General features: G+C 39.5%; 2 protein-coding genes across 9 annotated transcripts in view; both read right to left on the minus strand.

Annotated features, from left to right (window-relative positions):
* Positions 1–63: 63 nt before the first annotated feature.
* Positions 64–10,347, minus strand: pnpt1 (polyribonucleotide nucleotidyltransferase 1). Its single transcript, XM_086093061.1, has 28 exons — positions 10,134–10,347; positions 9,566–9,626; positions 9,403–9,477; positions 9,217–9,322; positions 8,725–8,774; positions 7,953–8,016; positions 7,821–7,868; positions 7,625–7,738; positions 7,290–7,476; positions 7,149–7,200; positions 7,018–7,075; positions 5,786–5,882; positions 5,274–5,376; positions 5,119–5,189; positions 4,954–4,990; positions 3,964–4,030; positions 3,721–3,810; positions 3,584–3,637; positions 2,716–2,825; positions 2,249–2,320; positions 2,096–2,159; positions 1,919–2,002; positions 1,764–1,847; positions 1,581–1,687; positions 1,409–1,464; positions 1,234–1,312; positions 1,075–1,122; positions 64–1,001 (listed from the first exon to the last, which is right to left on the minus strand). Exons 1-28 carry the CDS (start codon positions 10,250–10,252, stop codon positions 855–857), a joined length of 2,304 nt encoding a protein of 767 aa, XP_085949187.1. The 5' UTR covers positions 10,253–10,347; the 3' UTR covers positions 64–854.
* A 1,607-nt stretch (positions 10,348–11,954) lies between these two features.
* ccdc88ab (coiled-coil and HOOK domain protein 88ab) overlaps positions 11,955–19,414 on the minus strand; it is a 51,179-nt gene continuing 43,719 nt past the window's right edge. For 3 of the 8 annotated variants that reach the window (XM_086092610.1, XM_086092609.1, XM_086092607.1), the window contains 5 exons: positions 18,403–18,492; positions 17,866–18,137; positions 16,712–17,144; positions 14,387–14,442; positions 11,955–13,057 (listed from right to left, as the gene is read on the minus strand). In XM_086092610.1, the coding sequence (XP_085948736.1) occupies positions 14,399–14,442; positions 16,712–17,144; positions 17,866–18,137; positions 18,403–18,492 (839 nt within the window). In that variant the 3' untranslated portion in view covers positions 11,955–13,057; positions 14,387–14,398. Of the gene's footprint in view, positions 17,145–17,865; positions 18,138–18,402; positions 18,493–19,414 lie in introns of all 8 variants that reach the window. The other 5 variants (XM_086092606.1, XM_086092605.1, XM_086092604.1 and 2 more) reach the window with 3 other exon arrangements.

Raw genomic sequence — 19,414 nt, forward strand, 5'->3', positions numbered from 1 at the left:
ATTCGACGTCAATCACACAACTAGAGGCTACTGGAAGGAATGAAGTACACTAACACCACAAGATACTTTTTTATTTTTTATTTAAAATTCCAAAATAAGATGAACAGAATAAGAGTAAAAACTTTCACACCAACACATTCACTCCAAACTTTCATTTCTTCTTTCCTCACTGAAATGAATGGAAATGCCATCCAAACACAAAATGTTTGTTTTTTAATTAGGACATATAGCATGTTATACTATTGCACTTTATAAAAACATAGCTGCTGTGATGATGATGCAATAAGACAGTCAATAAGTGCAATAAGTTTTCGTAGAGGATAAAGGATGTATGCCTATGAGTATATCCACACGAGTTGCTCCATTGTGTTCAAATATCTGTTGCTTTTAAAATTGCAACAATCAACGCTAACCTTAGCATGCCAAATTGCCAATGAGGCTTGTTAGCATTAAGCTAAGCGGACTTCTTTAGCAAAGCTATGTGTTGTTGTTTTTTTAAATACAAGATGCATATAAAAACCAGAAGCATTTTGGGGAGGCTAGAACAGATTAATGGCATTTCCATTTATTTATTTACATTAAGCTTGTTGAGAGCTACCCTGACTGTATGACATGTTTGCAGTACAGAGCCTTGAAACTTTATTTACACAAACATCACATATACTATATTGCGATTGAGAAACATGATTATACTAGTCCTATTAAGAAAAAGTTGTGATCTTTTATATTGTTGTTTTGTCCATCATGTTTTCATCTTTGCCAAAGTTTAAGAGCGCACGTGTACAACTTTCCACGGTGGTGCGTCCAAGTGTCACATCCAGCAATTGTGTTTTATGTTTGCATGTTTTGCTTGTTCACGGTTCAGCGTTGTTTGCGGCCGCCGCCATGGAGATGCTATGCCTTTCGCTCAGCGTCTTGACCACGGTGGCGGCGGGCGACTGGAGCACTTTGCGCGAGAGGCGCATCCTGCCGTCCGTCGGGTCCCGTCCGAAATACTTCACCTGGTGGGAGAAGAGGTCCAATTTGCAAATTGTGTCAGAACGTCGTGAAAATCCAGACTGGGTGACCACAAACCTGAATCTGCTGGTCCACTTCTAACCCCAAAGCACTTGGATGTTTGATCTAATTTGGGGGAAGAACAGGAGAAATATTTAATAGTGGTCTGATTCTCACGCGCGCACGCACGTGCATACAATCATATTTATAATCAGTCTCTGAAATTCACTGTCGCACCCGTTTGTGGTCCAACTGGGAGTTGTGTAGCAGGACAGCGCTCATGTTGGGGTAGAGCTTCACCATGACGCCAATGTCCCTGCAGCACAAAAAGGTGAAGTTGTCAAAAAATAAATAAAAAAATTAAAGCACTTAAAACAAGCATCAAGTCACTGGATTTACTGTCACAGCTGACCTTATTTCAGTGATGGTCGCGGTGTAAATGGCGCCAAACTCCAGCTGCTGCTCTTGCTAACAAAATGAAGCAAAAAATAAACACAAATCTTTGTTTTGCGAATGATCCGTTTGGAATTTTGTTCATTAAAATAAAATAGCATCGCTTATTGATCGCTACTAAAGTCACTCACGTCATCTTTGCAGAGCTCGGTGATGAAGTCCTGCGCCTCGCTCAGAGCTCCCGGCGTGGGAGCGAACACGGAAAAGGTCTCCTCGTCCACCTGACTGATGGTCACGCCTTGAAACGACACCAAACGCAACTCGATGAACTTTCTGCATAACCCGTCAAGACGGTGAAGGACGACCGGCGTTACCCGTCTGAGCTTGTAACCGGCGAAGGTTGTGTCCTCCCGGGCCCACGAAGCGAGCCCGTCTGGACACGGGCACGCGCACGTTCTCTGAAAAAAAAAAAAACACAACTAATTAATCATTCATCATCAAAACAAACACATTTCTATCCAAAACTCACCGACGACTGGCCCGCTCTCTTTCTTGCTCGTCCTGGGTTTTGCCAGAGTCTTGTTCATGATGCCCAAAATTTCCCTCTTTGCCACTAAAATGTCATTTTGGCCACATCAAAACAAAAAAAAATTATCATGAATTGATTTGTTGATGTTGAAACATTCAAATGACCGCGTTTAGGCACCTGTGGCCTGCTGGATGGCCTCCATCACAACCTTGAGAGGCAGACCGGGAATCTTCACATCCGCCTGCAAGGTAAACAAGAAAGAAAGCACGTTTTCTTTAGAAAAAAAAAAGAAGAACATTTTCAACGATACGGTGCTCTTTGACTGGTCACCTGCAACGCAGTGATGCCTTTGTTTGTCCCTGCCAGTTTGAAGTCCATGTCTCCGAGGTAATCCTCTATTCCCTGTACGCAAACAACATTTATGAACTCATTCACTGCCATTGACGGCTATAGACGTCAAAAATTCATTTGAACAATTTTTATTAGTTTAACTTTTTTTTCCTCTCCACTTTTTGTTAACAAGAGTATGAAAACCTAGAAATTATTGTACATTTAGAACAGATGTAAAATTTGTGATTAATCGTGATTTAACATTTGAAGGCATGCGATTAATTACAATTACAAATTTTAATTGCCTGACGCCTCTAATTTTTAATAATCTTTTATAAAAAAAAAAAAGAAAAGATTATTAAAAAAAAAAAAGTCTAGATTTTCATACTCCTGTTAACAAAAGTGGGGAAAAAAAGTTAAACTAATAGAAATAATTAAAATCATTTTTTTGGACGAGCGAACCTTACCAGAATGTCAGTGAGCAGTCTGTAGTCTTGGATCTCTGAGGGATCGTCGGGGTTGGATTTGGAGATGAGGCCCACGGCCACGCCCGCCACGGCCGACGAGATGGGTACCCCTGAGACCACACAAACCTGAAATGTTAGAATACTAGGAATTGAAAAACAGATGATTTTATATATATATATATATATATATATATATTAGGGCTTTTCTGAATGCTCAAAGATGTTTAGTTAATTATATGATAAAAATACACAACCCTAGTTTTCAGGGTCCGCAGACCTCCCCCCCAATATAACAAAAGTGCACTTTTTAGAGCTGCCTTTCATTGTGTGAAGTCTAAGGCACGCCTGTGCACTAATCATGGTGTCTAATCAGCATCTTGATATTGCACACCTGTGAGGTGGGATGGATTATATGGGCAAAGTAGAAGTGCTCATTATCACCGATTTGTGAACAATATTTAAGAGAAATTGTGATCATGTGTATGTGGAAGAAGTTTTAGATCTTTGAGTCCATCTCATAAACAAAACAAAACTGTTGTGTTTATATTTTTGTCGAGTATAAATAAAGAAGGCAAGAATGAAGAAAGGGAGGAAAAAGTATATAAAGTGGAGAAGGAAGAAGGGAATAAAAACGATAGAAAGAAGTGAGGAAAGAAAAGGAAACAAATGAAAGGAAGGACAACAAAATTGAGATGTAGGAAGAAGAAAAAAAGAAAAGGTAAGGAAAGAAGAAAAACGTCAGAAAGACTGAATCAGAGAGAAAGAAGGACGCAAATAGAAATAGAAAGGAAGATTAAATAATAAAGATGTAAAGGAACATTGAAGAGCAAAAATGTATCCCAATCTCTTTCAGCCTGATGTGTCGTACCCGCGTCCATGAGTGCCAGGCTGCCTCCGCACGCGGACGCCATGGATGAAGACCCTGATGAGTGAAAATAAAAAGGAGTCAGTCAGTGTAGACCGTCGCTTGACCCCCCCCAACCCCTACCGTAAATCCCTTCTCACCATTTGACTCCAACACTTCGGCCGTGACCCTGATGGTGAAAGGGAAGTCTTTGGGGATGACAGGTCGCAGCGCTTTCTCCGCCAGGGCCCCTATCAACACACACACGCAAATGAGATCCACAATCAGCATTTTTTTTTTTTAAATGTCATTGATTACCGATTAGTCCTGGTGAAACCTCACCACTCAGCCCGAATGTGGACAAGAACTAACCAGATGGCTAGCTAGCGTATTAGCCGACTCACCGTGTCCGAGCTCTCTCCTTTTGAGACCTCCCATTTTGCCAGTCTCGTTGGTGGCATAGGGCGGGAACTGAAATGAAAACCAGCTTATTAAAAAGGGGAAGTCAACCATAAACAGTTATTGACAATAATATGCGTGACCTCACTAGTCTAAACATGACTTTCTGATTAATATTACATTCGTAGCTTATGAAGCAAAATCCAGCCATTTTTGTCCATCTCAGAGGGCGGAAAAAAAGTTTAGCAGGATTCTTTAATCTCAGAATTCTCACTTAAAATCATTCACTGCCATTGACGGTTATAAACGTCAAAAATTCATTTAAACTAATTCTATTAGTTTAAAAATGTTTCCCCACTTTTGTTAACAAAAGTATGAAAACCTAGATTTTTTTTATTGTACATTTAGAACAGATGTGAAATTTGTGATTAATCGCAAGTTAACTAGTCAAGTCATGCGATTAATGACCATTAAAAACTTTAATCGCCTGACGAATTTACAATAATTTTATTTTTTAATTCATTCACTGCCATTGACGGCTACAAACGTCAAAATTAATTATAACTATTTCTATTTAACATTTTTTCCCGCTTTTGTTAACAAGAGTATGAAAATCCAGAATTTTTTACTGTACATTTAGAACAGATATCAAATTTGTGATTAATCGCGAGTTAACTAGTTAATCATGCAATTAATTACAATTTAAAAAAATTAATCGCCTCTTGCCCCTAATTAAAAAAAATTATTTTCTTTAAATGTATTTATGGCAGTGAATTAGTTAAAGTAAGAATTTTGAGAATAAAGTGAGAATCCTAATAAACTTTTTATTTCTCTCTTCACTGGCCCTAATCCTCTTCCGTACCATGACAAATACAATATATATTATAACATTATATATATTATATATAATATTTAAAATAGAATGTTTTTATAAGTTTTTGGGAGCAAATGAGTCAAAACATTTTTTAATTTAATGAACCAGGGCGTTTACTTACCTCGTAATGGAGCATGAAGTTTTTGTCCTTGACGCCGCTGCGGACAGAAATGCTGTGTCATCATTTGACATGATAATAAGCTTCAATAAAAGTCATTGTTCCCACATAGCAGAAAAACATGGCAGATTTTTACCTATCACGGCGTTTGACTAATCATAATCTCACCTTAAAGCTGTGGTGATGACGTCCGCCTTAACACTGGATTCCAGTGAATCAAACGTGACGCTACACAGCACCTACAGAAGATCTCATTTTTAGGACTTTTTGTTTTCTTTCTCCCCGAGACACTACACTAATTCATCTTAAAAGCGTTGCTGTACCTGCGTTTGTCCTCTCTGGAACAAAGCGGAGCCATGAAGAGGTTTAAAGAGGTCCACGTTGCATGAGATGTCTCTCAAAGCCGCTAACTCCCTGCCGTCACACCTACATGCAATTGATATTGTTGTCATCAACGTGCATATATTATAATAGCACACAGTAAATTCTGTAGAGGAAATTTTACCGGGTCTATTTGGTCCCACTCTAAATAGATTCAAATTTACACTTGGAAGAGAGTAAATAAAAAAAATAAAATAAAGAAGTCAAAATGACGCAGCCCTTGCTGGGTGTTAGTATATCGTTCACGTCAGCTGGAATCTTCGTAACTCCACTCAAGGTCGTGAGTTCGTTCCTCAACCCATGAGTGACTTTTATTTTTTTCCAATTGTTTATTTTACTCTCTTCCAATTGCAAATTTACTCTAAAAGCTGAGTCTATTTGATCCCATTCTCAATAGAGTCCAATTTTACTCTACAGGATTTGCTGTGTATAAAATCCATTTGAAAATGCATACCTCCTGTATTCATTGAACACTAAATTCCTAAAGATGTCTCTGCTCACAATGTTGAAGGACTCGATGACTTCAAAAGGTTCAGCTTGGGGAAATCTCTCTGGATGAAAAATTTGAATGGCAAATTTTAAATGGTGACAGGCAAGGTTATTTTAGTTAACTACAACTAATGAAATGACTGAAACTAAAATTCAAAAAAACCCTTTTGTTAACAAAATAAAATTAAAACGAAGAGGCTTCTTAAGAAACGAAAAACTAACAAACTACATTTTGCATTTACAAAACTAACTAAAATTATAGTGAAAATATCTTTAGTTTTCATCTTTGGTGATTAATTTAATACATGAGCCTTTGGGGTGGATGTTAACTCATTTGATACCAACAACGTATAAATACGTTCTATTTTACATGTTTTAAGTGTCCCAAAGACGTATTTATACGTGTTTTTTTTTAATGCTGGAGCATACAGAAGGCTTGATGAAGCCTATCAACTGCAAAGAACGGTTGAATAAATGGTAATTATTAAACAAACGGCCAGCAGGTGGCAGCAGAGGAGATGAACCAGGGCCATGTTGGAAAAAAACCCTCAATTACTCACAATTCAAAATAGATTTGTGAATAATGATGAAACTTAGCTATATTCTAATGCCAATTGTTGCAAAATGTAAACTGATAGAAAGAAGAAGAAGATACTTTAATCTTTCTTTTGGAAGTTCCATGTTCGTATAGTAATAGAACACAATATTCTGTGGGCCTTGCAAAATCAAGTCAACATCCAGTAAAACAGCCGGCGGGAGTGAAGGGGATTGCTTATGTGAAAATGGCTGGGAGCGAATGAGTTAAATGTGATTTAAGTATATTTATTTTGATATTAACAGGAATAGGGAACGCTTGAAAGTGTGTCGAACAGAAGTGACGTCATCTAAAAGCAGCCAATAGAAAAGCACCTTCAGATGATGTCACCCCAAGGCGACAATTTTGCATGTTTGACTTTTGACTCCAATGGCTCGCCATGCCTGCTTTTTCATTTAATTCAGCCGAAACGCAACACTAGGTAACACGTACGTTGCTTTTTTCGTTTAATAAATTTTGCACACAATACACATTTTTAAAAAAACAAAAACTAATACTAAAACTAACTTAAACTAATTCTAAAAGTAACTATAATGAAAATTCCAAAACTATAATAACCCTGGTGACAGGCAACGAGCATCAAGACAGAGAATCAAATCTACCATTAATTTTCTCCTCAGTTTCGAGACGAATCTTGTTGATGGCTTCGTCTCTTGAAATCTATAAGGACATTTTTGTTATGATACAAAAACTAACAACTGAAAAAGAGCACGGCAGCGAATTTGCCGCTTACCTTATCATGCGTGTAATCGGTGAAGACGGCGTGGATCTTCTCTGAGGCGCAGCTGCGTGCACATTAAACATTATATGATGCAGAAAAGATCCAAAATGGTGGAGTGGGTCCATCAGTTTTCATGGCGAGCTTGGAACTTACTGCCGCACGTGCGCCACCATGTCGGCGGGGGCCGAGAACATCTTGGGCGGCGTTCGCTTGCTGATTTTCAGCTCTCGCGCCAGCTGCTGGATGGCCAAGATGATCTGCTGCGCGTGCTTGACGCCCACCTTGATGGCGTGGGCGAAATGCTGCTGCAGGACGTTCTCGGCCGACGCCTCGATCATCACTGGCCAACGACGCACAAAGAATATGACGCGGGTGGGACAGGCTTGTCTTGTTTCGATAAGATCTCAGTGGCTACCTTACTTGTTCGGAACGTCACGACGACTTAAAAAAATAAATACAATTTTTATTAAATATGAGCATTAACTGACCCACTTGAGTGCCGGGGGCTCCTGCCACGATCATGTTGAGCGTGCTGGATGCCATGTCCGCTCTGGTGGGGTTGACCAGCAGCTCGCCGTCCACCAATCCCATACGCACTGCACCTGCATTCAATTCATACAAACGCAGTTAACATAGTTACAGTTGCAAATCATTCAAAATGTGTAACTCGCGCTTTCCCCTCACCTATGGGTCCATTCCAAGGGATGTCCGAGAGAGCGAGAGCAGCTGAGGCTTAAAAAGAAAAGAGAGCAGAAGAGTGACCTCGAGCGACAATTACAAAAAGAACATCCGATGGATGGAATATTCCATTATTACCTGCATTGATCGCCAACACGTCCGGATCGTTGACGCCATCCACGGCCAGCAAGTTACACAAAATCTACAAAACACATTATATTATGTACAGTATTAAAAAGAGAGTATGCTTTTTTTTTTTTATAATTTAAAACATTGTCAAAATACAAAAAGAATCAACAAATATGTCATGTAATACCTTCTTTTAAAAGCCTCACTGTATATAGCCCATTAAGGGGGCGGTCCTTTCTCATGCAAATGAGCCACTATCACCCCGCCCCCTCATCTGTGCCTTTAGTTACCATGCTAACAGGAGGTGGAGCAAGGCGGTTGCAATTTGCTGATTCCAGAATCAAGAAAGCAAGTTACAAACCGGCCCCATGAGGATTGGGTTTTCACTTGCAGATGCAGCACTTCATCGTCAACCAAGCCGATGAATGGCACACACAAATCTCCCAATGTGCATCCAACAACACTACACATCGGCTTAGCTTTTTAATGTCATTGCTTAAAAAAAAATAAAATAATGGCAGCCTCTCCCTCCAGCCTAGTTTACAATTCATAGAAAGTCAGTGTGGAAGTGTGATTATGCAAATTACACAAAATGTGACGTCACAATTCAGTAGAACTCAGAATGGCACATTTTAGGAAATAGGCAGCTCATACAAAAACAAAAACAACTTGGTTATTTAATTTTACAGTAGATGAATGGGTAGGCACTCTGGAGATCCAGAAAATGGCTAATTTTTTTTTAATTTTGCAGATTTTATGTCCCCTAATAAGTAGAACCAACCTGAGTGTCGTAAAAGTAACCGGATGGGAAAAGAGGTCGAATGGACCTGTCTGAACACAAGAAAACAAAAGACATTCAGACAACAATACAAATTTAATGAAATACATCAACAATTTTTTAACACAGAATTTATCAAAAAAACATCTTTCCCTATTGATATGAATTGAAAATTAAAAAAATAATTTGTTCCAAGTGCCCCAAAAACCCCAACAAAGTGCAGTGTTTTTTTTAAATAAGAAAAGTAGTGCTCTACAGTATTCTACTTTATCAAAACCAAGAATGTAAAAAAATATATAATAATCAACAATTTTTGCCTTTTTTTTTTTAAACATCAATTCAATGGACATTGCGCCACTCCCTCTGGTGTGCGTGCCTTGCTAGCAAATTAAGACAATAAAATCATCCGAACAAAAAGGTTGTATCTCAAAAAAGTTGCAAGCCAGGTCACCTGTAACGCAAGGTATCACCTAATTATTGGTTTTATCATTTTACCTATGAGTCTGCTGGTGAGAATCTCATGGTCGGTGATGCCCAGTTCTCGCCTCAAATAGTTGGTGGGGATCCTGCCGGCGGCCGCTGCTTTCTGCCTGTAGTCTACCTGTCAACCGATCAACCAAACAGCACTATGACGCACCCAAAAAGCAGAACATACTCACACACATACAGTAAATGACGTACCACCAGAGGCATGAACTGAGAGGGAGACGGCTTGGTTTTGCTCACGGCCGTCACCATCACAGACGTGTCGCCAAGCTTCCAAAAAGATGGTTATATTGTATTATTATTCCTTAACTTTTTAAAATGATAATTATGCAAATACTAGGACGTGGTGCGTGTGTACCTGGACTACAGCAGAGCCGTCGGCAAACTTGGCGAGCTTCCCAGTGGAAATCTGCAGCTTTCTGCAAATCACAAATAAATGAGAATGACGACGTGTATTTTGTTTTCTATTTTTGAGAAAAGTCATAATCAAGTCGTACTTTTCTGAGGCAAAAAGCGTGACTTTAAGGATAATAAATAAATGAATAAATATAGAATTTTAATCTTGAAATTGTTCCAACATTTTATCTTGAAAATATTCAACTGAATTATTTTGCAAATAAAAAAAATTTATTGCGGAAATTACAATTTCAATCTTTAAAAAAAAAAAAAAAAAAAAACTTAATTTTTGAGCGTTTACGACTATTATAAACAAAATATATAGAACGTTAACTGTATTTCGAAAATAGATGGTTTTTAATCTCGAACATACACAATCTAAAATACCACTTTTAACGACGTGTATGGACCCTCTCTTGTTAGCCGCAACGAAATGATCTGTATATGACTTATTGCGTGTTTTAGTAATGCTCCATCTTCTAAACACTTAAGAGGAAATCGAAACTAGGCTGAAATCAACTTGAACTCACTTGTTTCCGAGGTCCACTCGCACACTTTTCACATTTTCGTGACTTTTGTACACGCTCCGATGGCACAGACGCACGCGGCAGCGAGAAAAGGAGCGTCCAAGCTGTAGCAAACGCCTCATGACTCAATTTGTAAGAAAAAAGGGAAGAGAATCAATTAAGATAGAAAGGAAAAGGCGACTTAAACCGGAGATGTGCGCATGGAGGCTTCCATGACAGTGAGTCACGTGCGTGGAAGTACATGAATAAGGAGGTTTCTGATTGGATGTTGAGTTTTAGTGTGCGTAGAAAAAATGTCCGACTTGCAACTGACAGCGAAAGTTTCCTTTATTATAATTCCTCCCCTTGCAATGCATTAACAGTACTTTTGGTCTTTATTTTTCATGCGGCCAAACATACATATTAAAATAGATTCGAATCAGTTTTCATTAAAATGCTGTCTATATTCTTATATGATTTTTACAAACGTTTTATTTTACGTATTCTTTGGTTTATTGGTGGTTTGCTAGTTTAGACGTCTCCAAATGTATGGTTTTCGTATTCCAATCCCACCACACGTCATATTTAATAGTTTCCCACTCAATCCAAACTGAGTTCATTGTTGTAGACGCCGACATGACATTTGGACACATTCTTGTATTTGTCCTATTATGAAGTGTCTATTCCCCTGTATACTGTACTGCACTACTATATTGGATTTAGACAACTGGCCTAAGCAGCGGGGATGCTGCCGTTGCTGTGGCAACAGATGAGCCGTAACCGCACATCTCTCCACACCCCGAATTACTTTCACACATCTGCACACTCCACTTAATTGCAGAATTCAAATGCAGACAAGCACACACTGGTAAAGTATGTCCATATGTTTGAAACAATGGAAATACTTTACACAAACGGTATTTGATTTAAACATATACATATGATACTATTTATTTACATTTGAATTGGATCGGTGAATACGTTTTTAGTCGTAAAAATAAAATACAAATAACTTACCCTTGAATCCTTACTGTAAAATGGTTTAACATCACTGATGAATACTAAATCAGTAGTCTGTAAAATATAGAAGAGTCAAATTTGCTAAAGTTGAAAACATTTACCATATGTATATTTTGTTGAAAGGGTCACTCGTACTAATAATTGTTATTTGTAGAAACATTCTAAGATTGTCCAACAATTAAAAAATAAAAACAAGTGGAACATATATCTAATACAATAAATAAAAGATATTTAGACATGATGTATGATTATTTGTAGAAATTCGTAAATTAATCAAACAACTATGTAACAATAAATACAAATACATTGGAAAAGGTATAAATTAGCTATAAATTGATTGCAAAAATATAAAGGCCTGCCTTATAATAATGATTTGCTGAAAATTACAAAATAATTCTGAAATAAAAGCCTCTTTGGACATTATCAAGTCACTTAAACGTGTATGCAGATTATGTTAGTGTTTAATAATATACAATGTATGATTATTTGTGATTTTTTTTAATCATCAAAAGAACTGTAAACAAATACAAAGATTGAAATTAAAATGATGAAAAATAGACGAATGAAAAAATAAAGTTATTCTCCGTAATAAATTAGGATTTGTTAAAAATGATAAAATACTAAAAATTTATAAAAGTATGCAATACGTTTTTAGAAATATTAAGGCCTACCCTCTTACAAGCATTACAGCTTGTGGTTGAGTAAATAAATGCCACCAACCTTTCACCAAAAAAAAAAAACGTTTACATTTAAGAATCTATATAAAATCAAGTAAACGTTGTTACAAGAAGGATTAAAATAAAAACCCTCACACACAGATTTTTCTTAATTGATGAATTTTTATTACATCAAATGGGTTTATGTAAAAGTGGAAAAGGAGGGAAAACTCATCGCCATTGTAACAATGCACCTGGTTTACAGAAAGAGAGCGTGTATGTACTGTATATATGTGTGCTTTTAGTAAGGTCTTCCAGAGTGCAAGATGACAAAAAAAACACTTGATGGAATTAATGAAGTGATAATTAAGTTGGTACATTACTGTGGAAATATCACTCAGTCTATAGAAAAGTCTACACACCCCTGTTCAACACAAAAAAAAAAAAAAAATCTGGACTATGGCTTGTGCGGTTTGAGTTGACTACAAAAAATGCCAGGAAAAGCCTGCTAGAACATCTGAAGGTTATTTTGGGGTTAATCAGAGGCACTTTAATTGGTGGCAGGTGTGTGCTGACTCCCAGTTAACATGAGTTTGAATGCAATCGGTTAATTGGGAGCATCCCATATTCCGGTAATAAGGCGGTGTGCAACTAAATTGGTTTTTCCAGGTTATTGGTCACAGTAATGGTGAAAAAGGTTTTGAAATCATTTACCTAGGTCTATTTTTATTTTATTTAAAAAAACGTGCCATCTGAACAGGGGTGTGTAGACTTTTCATACCCACTGCGCACACATTCACACTCTCATGGCTTCTCCCAAAATCCCAACAGGATAGGAAGCGTTCCGATTGGTCCGACGTTCTCTCCGCTGTGCACGCTTTGGAAACATGCAAGTCCGCATACTGAATGTATGAATGCGTGTACATGCTCTCATCCTTGATTTAAGTTCACAGAAGATCCAAAGGGAATCATCCAGGTCTGTTTTTTGGGGGGGTGGTGGCGCTGTGATTTGGCACTTGAATTGTCATCTTTACAAAGAGTAGTGCACATCACAGCGGAGGACACACGGGGGGTGGGGGGGAGCAAAATTACGAAAAATGGGTGCGTCTTCGTCCGTTTCCTTGATTCAAGGAAGAAAAACAAAACAGAAGGAAGCCATTTTCTCTACAGAAGGGTTGGGAGGGAATTAAACAAAATGGTAGGATTTTACAATCGTTTTCCTCGCAGTATACACGCCGTCTTGTCTACCAAGCTTCAGACCTCCAAGACCACCTAGTGAGTCCCCGGCAAGCCAAGAAGAAGAAGAAGAAGAAGAAGAAGAGTGGGAAGATGAAGAGAGCAGATTAGAAACAACATGAAAGTAAATAGAACAGGACACACCAGAAAGGGGCTTCCGCATCTGTGGCTCATTCAAATGGATGAATGCATATAATATTTTGGGGGTTTGCTTTACGAGTTACAAGGGGAAGAAAAAACAAAAACGGCTATAAACTTAAAAAAAATTACCCCCCCCAATTTTTTTTTTTTAGTTCCCAATTAGGTTATTTTAAAATAATTTTCTTTTCACACTTGTAACACTAGTGTTTGCTTCTCAGAGCAGCAATAATGGTCCATTTGAATCAAGCATGATTGATGGGTCCATTTGACCCAAGCATGTTTGCTGGGCTCAGTTTGACCAGAGAATGTTTTCTGGGTCAATTTGGCCCCTTTAATTATCTAAGTGTCATTAATTAAACATCATTTACATGATATTTGTTGGATACGTTTTAAACGGTTTGTTACGTTTAAAACAATTTTAGTTCAATTATTTTTGAAATTGTTTTTCTATCAAGGGACATCAAACAAAAAACATCACCAGTGAGAAGCATATAAGTGATAATTTGAAAATGTAAATACTTGTGAGGTTTATCAGTTTTCTACCTTATTAAATAAATCATTGATAATTGTGAGAAATTATTAACGTGTCACAGATATCATTAATTTGAATAAATCTATTTTAAAAGCGTGTTTAAAACTAGTAGCCCTTTATCTTTATCAGTACCCAAGAAGAAACTCATTTCAAAAAAAGTTGGTGACACCTGCTTTGTCGTTTAAATATTTTTTAACCAATATTTTTTTTCTTTATTTCATTTTTAACACCGTTTACGTTTGATTTTCTGAAACAGCAATCATGTTCCTGGGTCAACTTGACCCATGCATAGTTCCATGGTCATTTTGACCCAGGCATTTTTTATGACCCAAATTTGCAAAACAAAAACTTTATATAGTATGTTCCAATTGAACCCGCAACACAATGTAAATGGTTCAAAAGTTTGGGAAAACCCTGGAGAGACATACAAGAAGTGGGAAAAGGTGAGAAGTTGATAATAGCGGAAGACAGGAAGCAGGAAGTAGTAGCCAGCCGGGAACTACATGCGTTGTCATAGCAACAAGGAAGAAGCAGGGCAGGGACGGGCAAAAAACAACAACACACCTTTACATCCAATTATTTGGGGGGTGGTTTACAAGCGAGATGGAAAACCATTGGTTACATCACATGTGAGGTTCCCATGGCAACAAGCAGCCCGCCTTCCCTCCCATTCCCCGCACGCGCTCACTCACCACGCGTGGGGCTTAGCACTCGCCACTTCTGCTTTTTGACTTTCTGCCCTCCACATCTGTGGAATAAAGCAACGTCGTTACGCGCACACATTGAAATCCAACGCAAAACAAGCGCGCGGGTACAAGCGGGAATAAATAAGCATACGCAAGGAGCACAGCAAAGAATGCTCGTATAAGTTTATAACTTAATATGTACAAGAGTGTCGTCTCGGAACTTACTTTCATATAACCCTCCTGTTACAAGTTGTCCCGCTTTACACAAAAAAACGTTTCTTTAACTGTAAAATATTTTTGGGGTGCAATTTGTCCTGCTAGCCTCATTTTTGTTCTTTTTAGTTTACAGTAAAATGTCAGATACGAGCTTTAGGTGGGAGCAGCAAAGTTTATAAGTTAAACATTCCTTCCAACCACATACTTTTAACCTTATGAAAGTCAGCTGACTTATTGCTAACACTTAAATGGGGAAACACCACAAGCGGGCTAGTGAAATTAGCAACGTCGTCGTGGTAGTTATAACCCTTTAACGGATATTGGAACACAATCGGTGCAGCAACACATCCTGAGGATACAATACTCTCAGGCATGAATTAATTTTTTTGCTGAATACGCATGTGGCGGGTCACAATGACCCGTATCTAGCAAAGAGGCGCAATGTAACAGGAGGGCTAATGACTCCTTGCTTTTCCTTCATAGTCACTTTCACTCAAGCCACCCATGAAACCGTCCATTAGTAGTGCAGGGATGGGCAACCGAAAACCCGTCAAATGTTTATGTCATCTTTGTAAAAAAAAATTAAAAAAAATTCTATGGTTGCCCAACCCTGCATGAGTCCATCCAAAGAAGCAGCCTACTTTCCAGAGGAAACCTTATGGCATCGTCCCTGCATTCACTTTCATTTATAACCCTCCTGATATGACCCTGACCAGTTCCATAGATTAAAGTTTTAACAGATGTAATTAAGTTGTGTTCTATTATATTGATTCATTTGTTGAACTTCGACAACTATGCATGCAAGCGGGTCTCACTGACCCACGGCCATTTTTGGTGCCCTGAGAAAACAAACATAACAGGAGGGTTAATCAATAACTTCATCAATGCCCTAATTGACCTAATTAACTAAACTTTTTTTCCTCCATGGACAACTTGAATGGTCGCTATCCGAATGAAGAAGTCTGCTTTTCAGAAAAAAAAAAAAAAAAAAAAAATCATACACAGGAACATAAGGGAAACCAAGGGTAGTGTAGAAAAAAATAATAAAAAGGAAAACACCATTTTGACCCCAGTGGTCAAAATGAAACATGCAGACACAAACAGCAGGTGGAGTGTTAACACAGTGGCACCTTGACTTACTGTTTTGTATAAAAACATTTTAAAAAAAGAAAGCAAAATGTATAAAAGTAAACAGAACTAATTAGCGTACATTGTAGTGTTTGGGGTGTGGCCTAGTGAGTGATATTAGGCGCTGGAGTCGGGTTGGCTGGTGAGTCTCCATGTGAGTGTCTGGGCTTGAGCAGTGGCCTACAGCAGCTCCTTGCAAGTTTGTTTGTCAGTCCGTCGGGGCCCGCGGCTTTGCCTCGTCCACACACGAGGGCATCGCAGGGCCATCCATTTTCCCAATTTGCTTTTCCACATCACTCCAAGAAACTCAAGGCCTTGAAAAATTCATTAATTGGTGCACTCATAAGTCAAGGTACCACTGTATTATATTCATGTGACATTCATTTGCTTTTTCATTTATTTTGGAATATTCACAATCCTTCGTGTGTCATGTTCTGGTGGGTGCAGGCTATCAACTGGAGCATCCAGTTCATAGTGATTTCAGGTGAAATCGATGGTGGACGGTGAGAAATGTATTGAAACAAAACAGAAACTTACCAAAAAAAAGAAAAAGAAAACAAAACCAGCACCACGGGAGCATCAGAACAAGAGGAAAAGTCCCCCAGGCACACACGCCCAAACGGACATCGGCGGGCCAGAACCTCCCCCTCCGTCACACACACCCGTACTCGAACCACAGCGACTGGTTCTCGTCCGCGTCCAAATGCTCGGCCCCGGACGGCGGCGGACCATCCGCTCGGCTGGGCTGGTAAGGCGCGACGGGGGGTCCGCTGATGTTGCTGACGAGGGTGGGATTGAGGGAGAGGAAGGGGAGGCTTTTGCCCGCCGACTCACTAAAGATGGAGTCCATGAAGACCGACTCGGCGGTGAAGGACGGACCCAGGAAGGACTCGAGGGTGGGGAGCTCGGCTTCGTCCGAGCTCGGGCATGGCAAACTCAGGGACTTTGGCAAAGGGCTACTAGAGGGTCCCTTTGGGGTGTACTCACTGGGTTCGGGCGGGGCTCGGACCCCGTCGACCGACACGGGCTGCCGGTTGTCCTTGGAGAGCATGTCGTGGATGCTGGTGCGCCGGGAGCTGCCCTCGGCCGTGGAGATGACGCTACTGGCGCGGGGCAGGGTGGACGCTGACCCCGATCCAGACGCCCGGTCCAGCCTCTCCGACACTGACGTGGCTCGAGCCTGGGTGGACAGGCCGGGCCGGGCCGAGCCCCTCACGCGGGTGCTCTCGGCCTTGCGCAGGCTGGGGCGCCCCGGTTGGCCCGAGGAGCGTGGCGGGCGGTCGGCGGTGACGGGCGCCGCCTTTCCGCTGGAGGAGCGCAAGATGCCGCGACCCCGGGTGGCGGGGCGCTCCTTCTGCACACGCTCAGAAGAAACGGGGAGGCGGGGGGAGTCCACGGTGAGGTTTTCCTGACTGCCCGACTATATGAGACACAGGAAAAAATCAGTGCAGTGATTAACATTTTTTTAAATCCCTTTCATGACCTCAAAAAAAAAAAAAGAGCCCTCGACAAATAAATAACGGGACGCTTGAAAAAGTCTCAAGACCCACGCGTGAAAGTGAACCAGTCGACCATTTTGGTTTAAATTAGCCATTCCAGGGCTTGTACTTGGATAAACTCCTCAAACTCAGAGCAAGAATTAACCCAAATGACTGCGTTTAAAAAAATATTCTGATTAAGTTATCTATTGCACATTAACGTTAAATAAAAGCTGTACCGAAACAGTTCTAATGACTAAATGAAAATGTGTGAAAAGCTAACAACGTTTAAGCTACTACATTATGCACATAAAACATTGATTCAGTGTTTATTTTACAAACCACTAGGGGGAGCCTACATACCACACTGAGAAGCACTGTCCCAGACATGACTAATTCTTTTGTTTAATGACATTTAATGTAAATACATTTTTTTGTGTATTCTGGTGAAAATATATTTGACGTGAAACCCAGTCCCTGAAATATCCCCCCCCAGAAAGAATAATCTAACCCTAATATTAGTTTTGCAGATCGACATGAAATTGGATGTCGAGTACATTAAATCCTTAACAAAATCACTTCTCTGTATTGTTTACAAAAATACATACTGACTACGTCATCATTTAGTATCATATCATTCAAACATGAACTTTAAGAGCTCACCTCGGCAGGGTCGATTCCCTCGTCCAGGAACTGCTGCAGAGAAAGCACCTCGCTGCCCGGCGACGCCGTTTTCCTTAACTGTCCGGGGGTGGCGGCCGCCGCCGGTTCGAGGGAGTGGCGCGTGGGCCCGGGGCTCTGGTGGGACGAGCGCGACAAAGAAGGCTGCTGGACGGGACTGCTGCCGCTGCTGGACCAGGCCTCCTGTTCCAAACTCAAACTGAACTCGCCGCTGCTCTCGCTGTGGGGACGACTCGCGTTACCGTTTAGTGTGCCTGGCGGGGAGGGAACACATTAGGACATCGTTATGGATTAGGACTCTCCTATCATAGATTATGAAATTATTGTTATGGATTAGGAAATTTTATGTTACCATGGATTAAATGGTGACATTGTAAAACTAGCTCGATTCATTTTACATCCTAAATACATCCTAATTGAAATGATTATTATAAGATTTTTTTTCATAATGATAGGAGGAGAAGGAGGAAGAGGAGGAGGAGGAAGAGGAAAGGTGGAGGGATAGAGGGAGGATCATACCTTTTACCTCCAGGGGAGAGGTGAGCTGGGAGTTATTGTTACTATTACTACTGGTGGTCCTGTTGCTATGGAAACTGGAGGGTCTGGAGGCTGGCGTAGGGGTGAAAGGACAAAAAAGGGAAGACACATGTAGTAACACACACAGGAAGTAATGTGAAGGCTTGACAGCGCACGGCGCACAACCCCGCTGGGGCGACAGATGGCGCGGGCCAGGCGGAAGTGGCCGGCCGCCAATGTGGCCGCTGGAGGAACAAAGACAGAACCCCCGGCGAGGAAGAGGAAGGTGGCCAGAAAGTATACATTACTGACAAACTCAACGTTGACCATCATACAACAAGGAATTTGCAGCTATAATGGATAATACAGATTATGGCATTATTATCATAGATTAAGATGAAAAATGACATTGTCATCGTAGATTGACATCAGTCCAAGTCATTGTAAAATCACTATCATGGATTAACACATTGGTGTTATCATAGATGATTGTAGATTGCACCACCATTTTTTTTAGATTAATGCATTATTAAAGATTATGCATGCTATCATAGATTCTAAAAATTTTCAAACATTAATGTATTTTCATATAGATTATGACATTTTAATTGCATCATTGATAGAATGACATAATGATTATAACATTGAATCATTACAGATTACAATATATTAGATAATGATTTAATTATGATATAGTTTTATTAATATGCATTATAACATCATTCTTAGATTAAAATGTCATTCCTGTTATAGATTATCATGATTGCCGATTAAGACATTACTATCATAATTTTACATTGTTACATCGCTATAATGGATTATGACAATTATTATTGCCAATGATGTTATCATAGATAATGACATGGACACAGATTGTCAATGCACCATCTTTTAAATTATGACATTGTTAGAGATATTTTATATGGTGAGCAAAGTTATTGTAGCATATACTTTAAAAATAATAATCAAGAGAAAATAGCTTTTTAATAACTATTTCAGAATAAAAGATAAAAGC

Source organism: Leptonotus elevatus, chromosome 13 (genome assembly GCF_054856555.1).
Source record: "Leptonotus elevatus isolate MCC_2025b chromosome 13, RoL_Lele_1.0, whole genome shotgun sequence".
NCBI lineage: Eukaryota > Metazoa > Chordata > Actinopteri > Syngnathiformes > Syngnathidae > Leptonotus > Leptonotus elevatus.

Bases quoted from the DNA above. Each gene is read 5' to 3' on its own strand.
- pnpt1 (XM_086093061.1), bottom strand. From the start codon at position 10,252: ATGAGGCGTTTGCTACAGCTTGGACGCTCCTTTTCTCGCTGCCGCGTG. The intron at 8,017-8,724 runs GTTGGTTCTACT...TGTGTTTTGTAG, and splicing joins GTTACTTTTACGACACTCAG to ATTTTGTGTAACTTGCTGGC. The intron at 1,465-1,580 runs GTGAGTGACTTT...TCATTTTGTTAG, and splicing joins CCGAGCTCTGCAAAGATGAC to CAAGAGCAGCAGCTGGAGTT.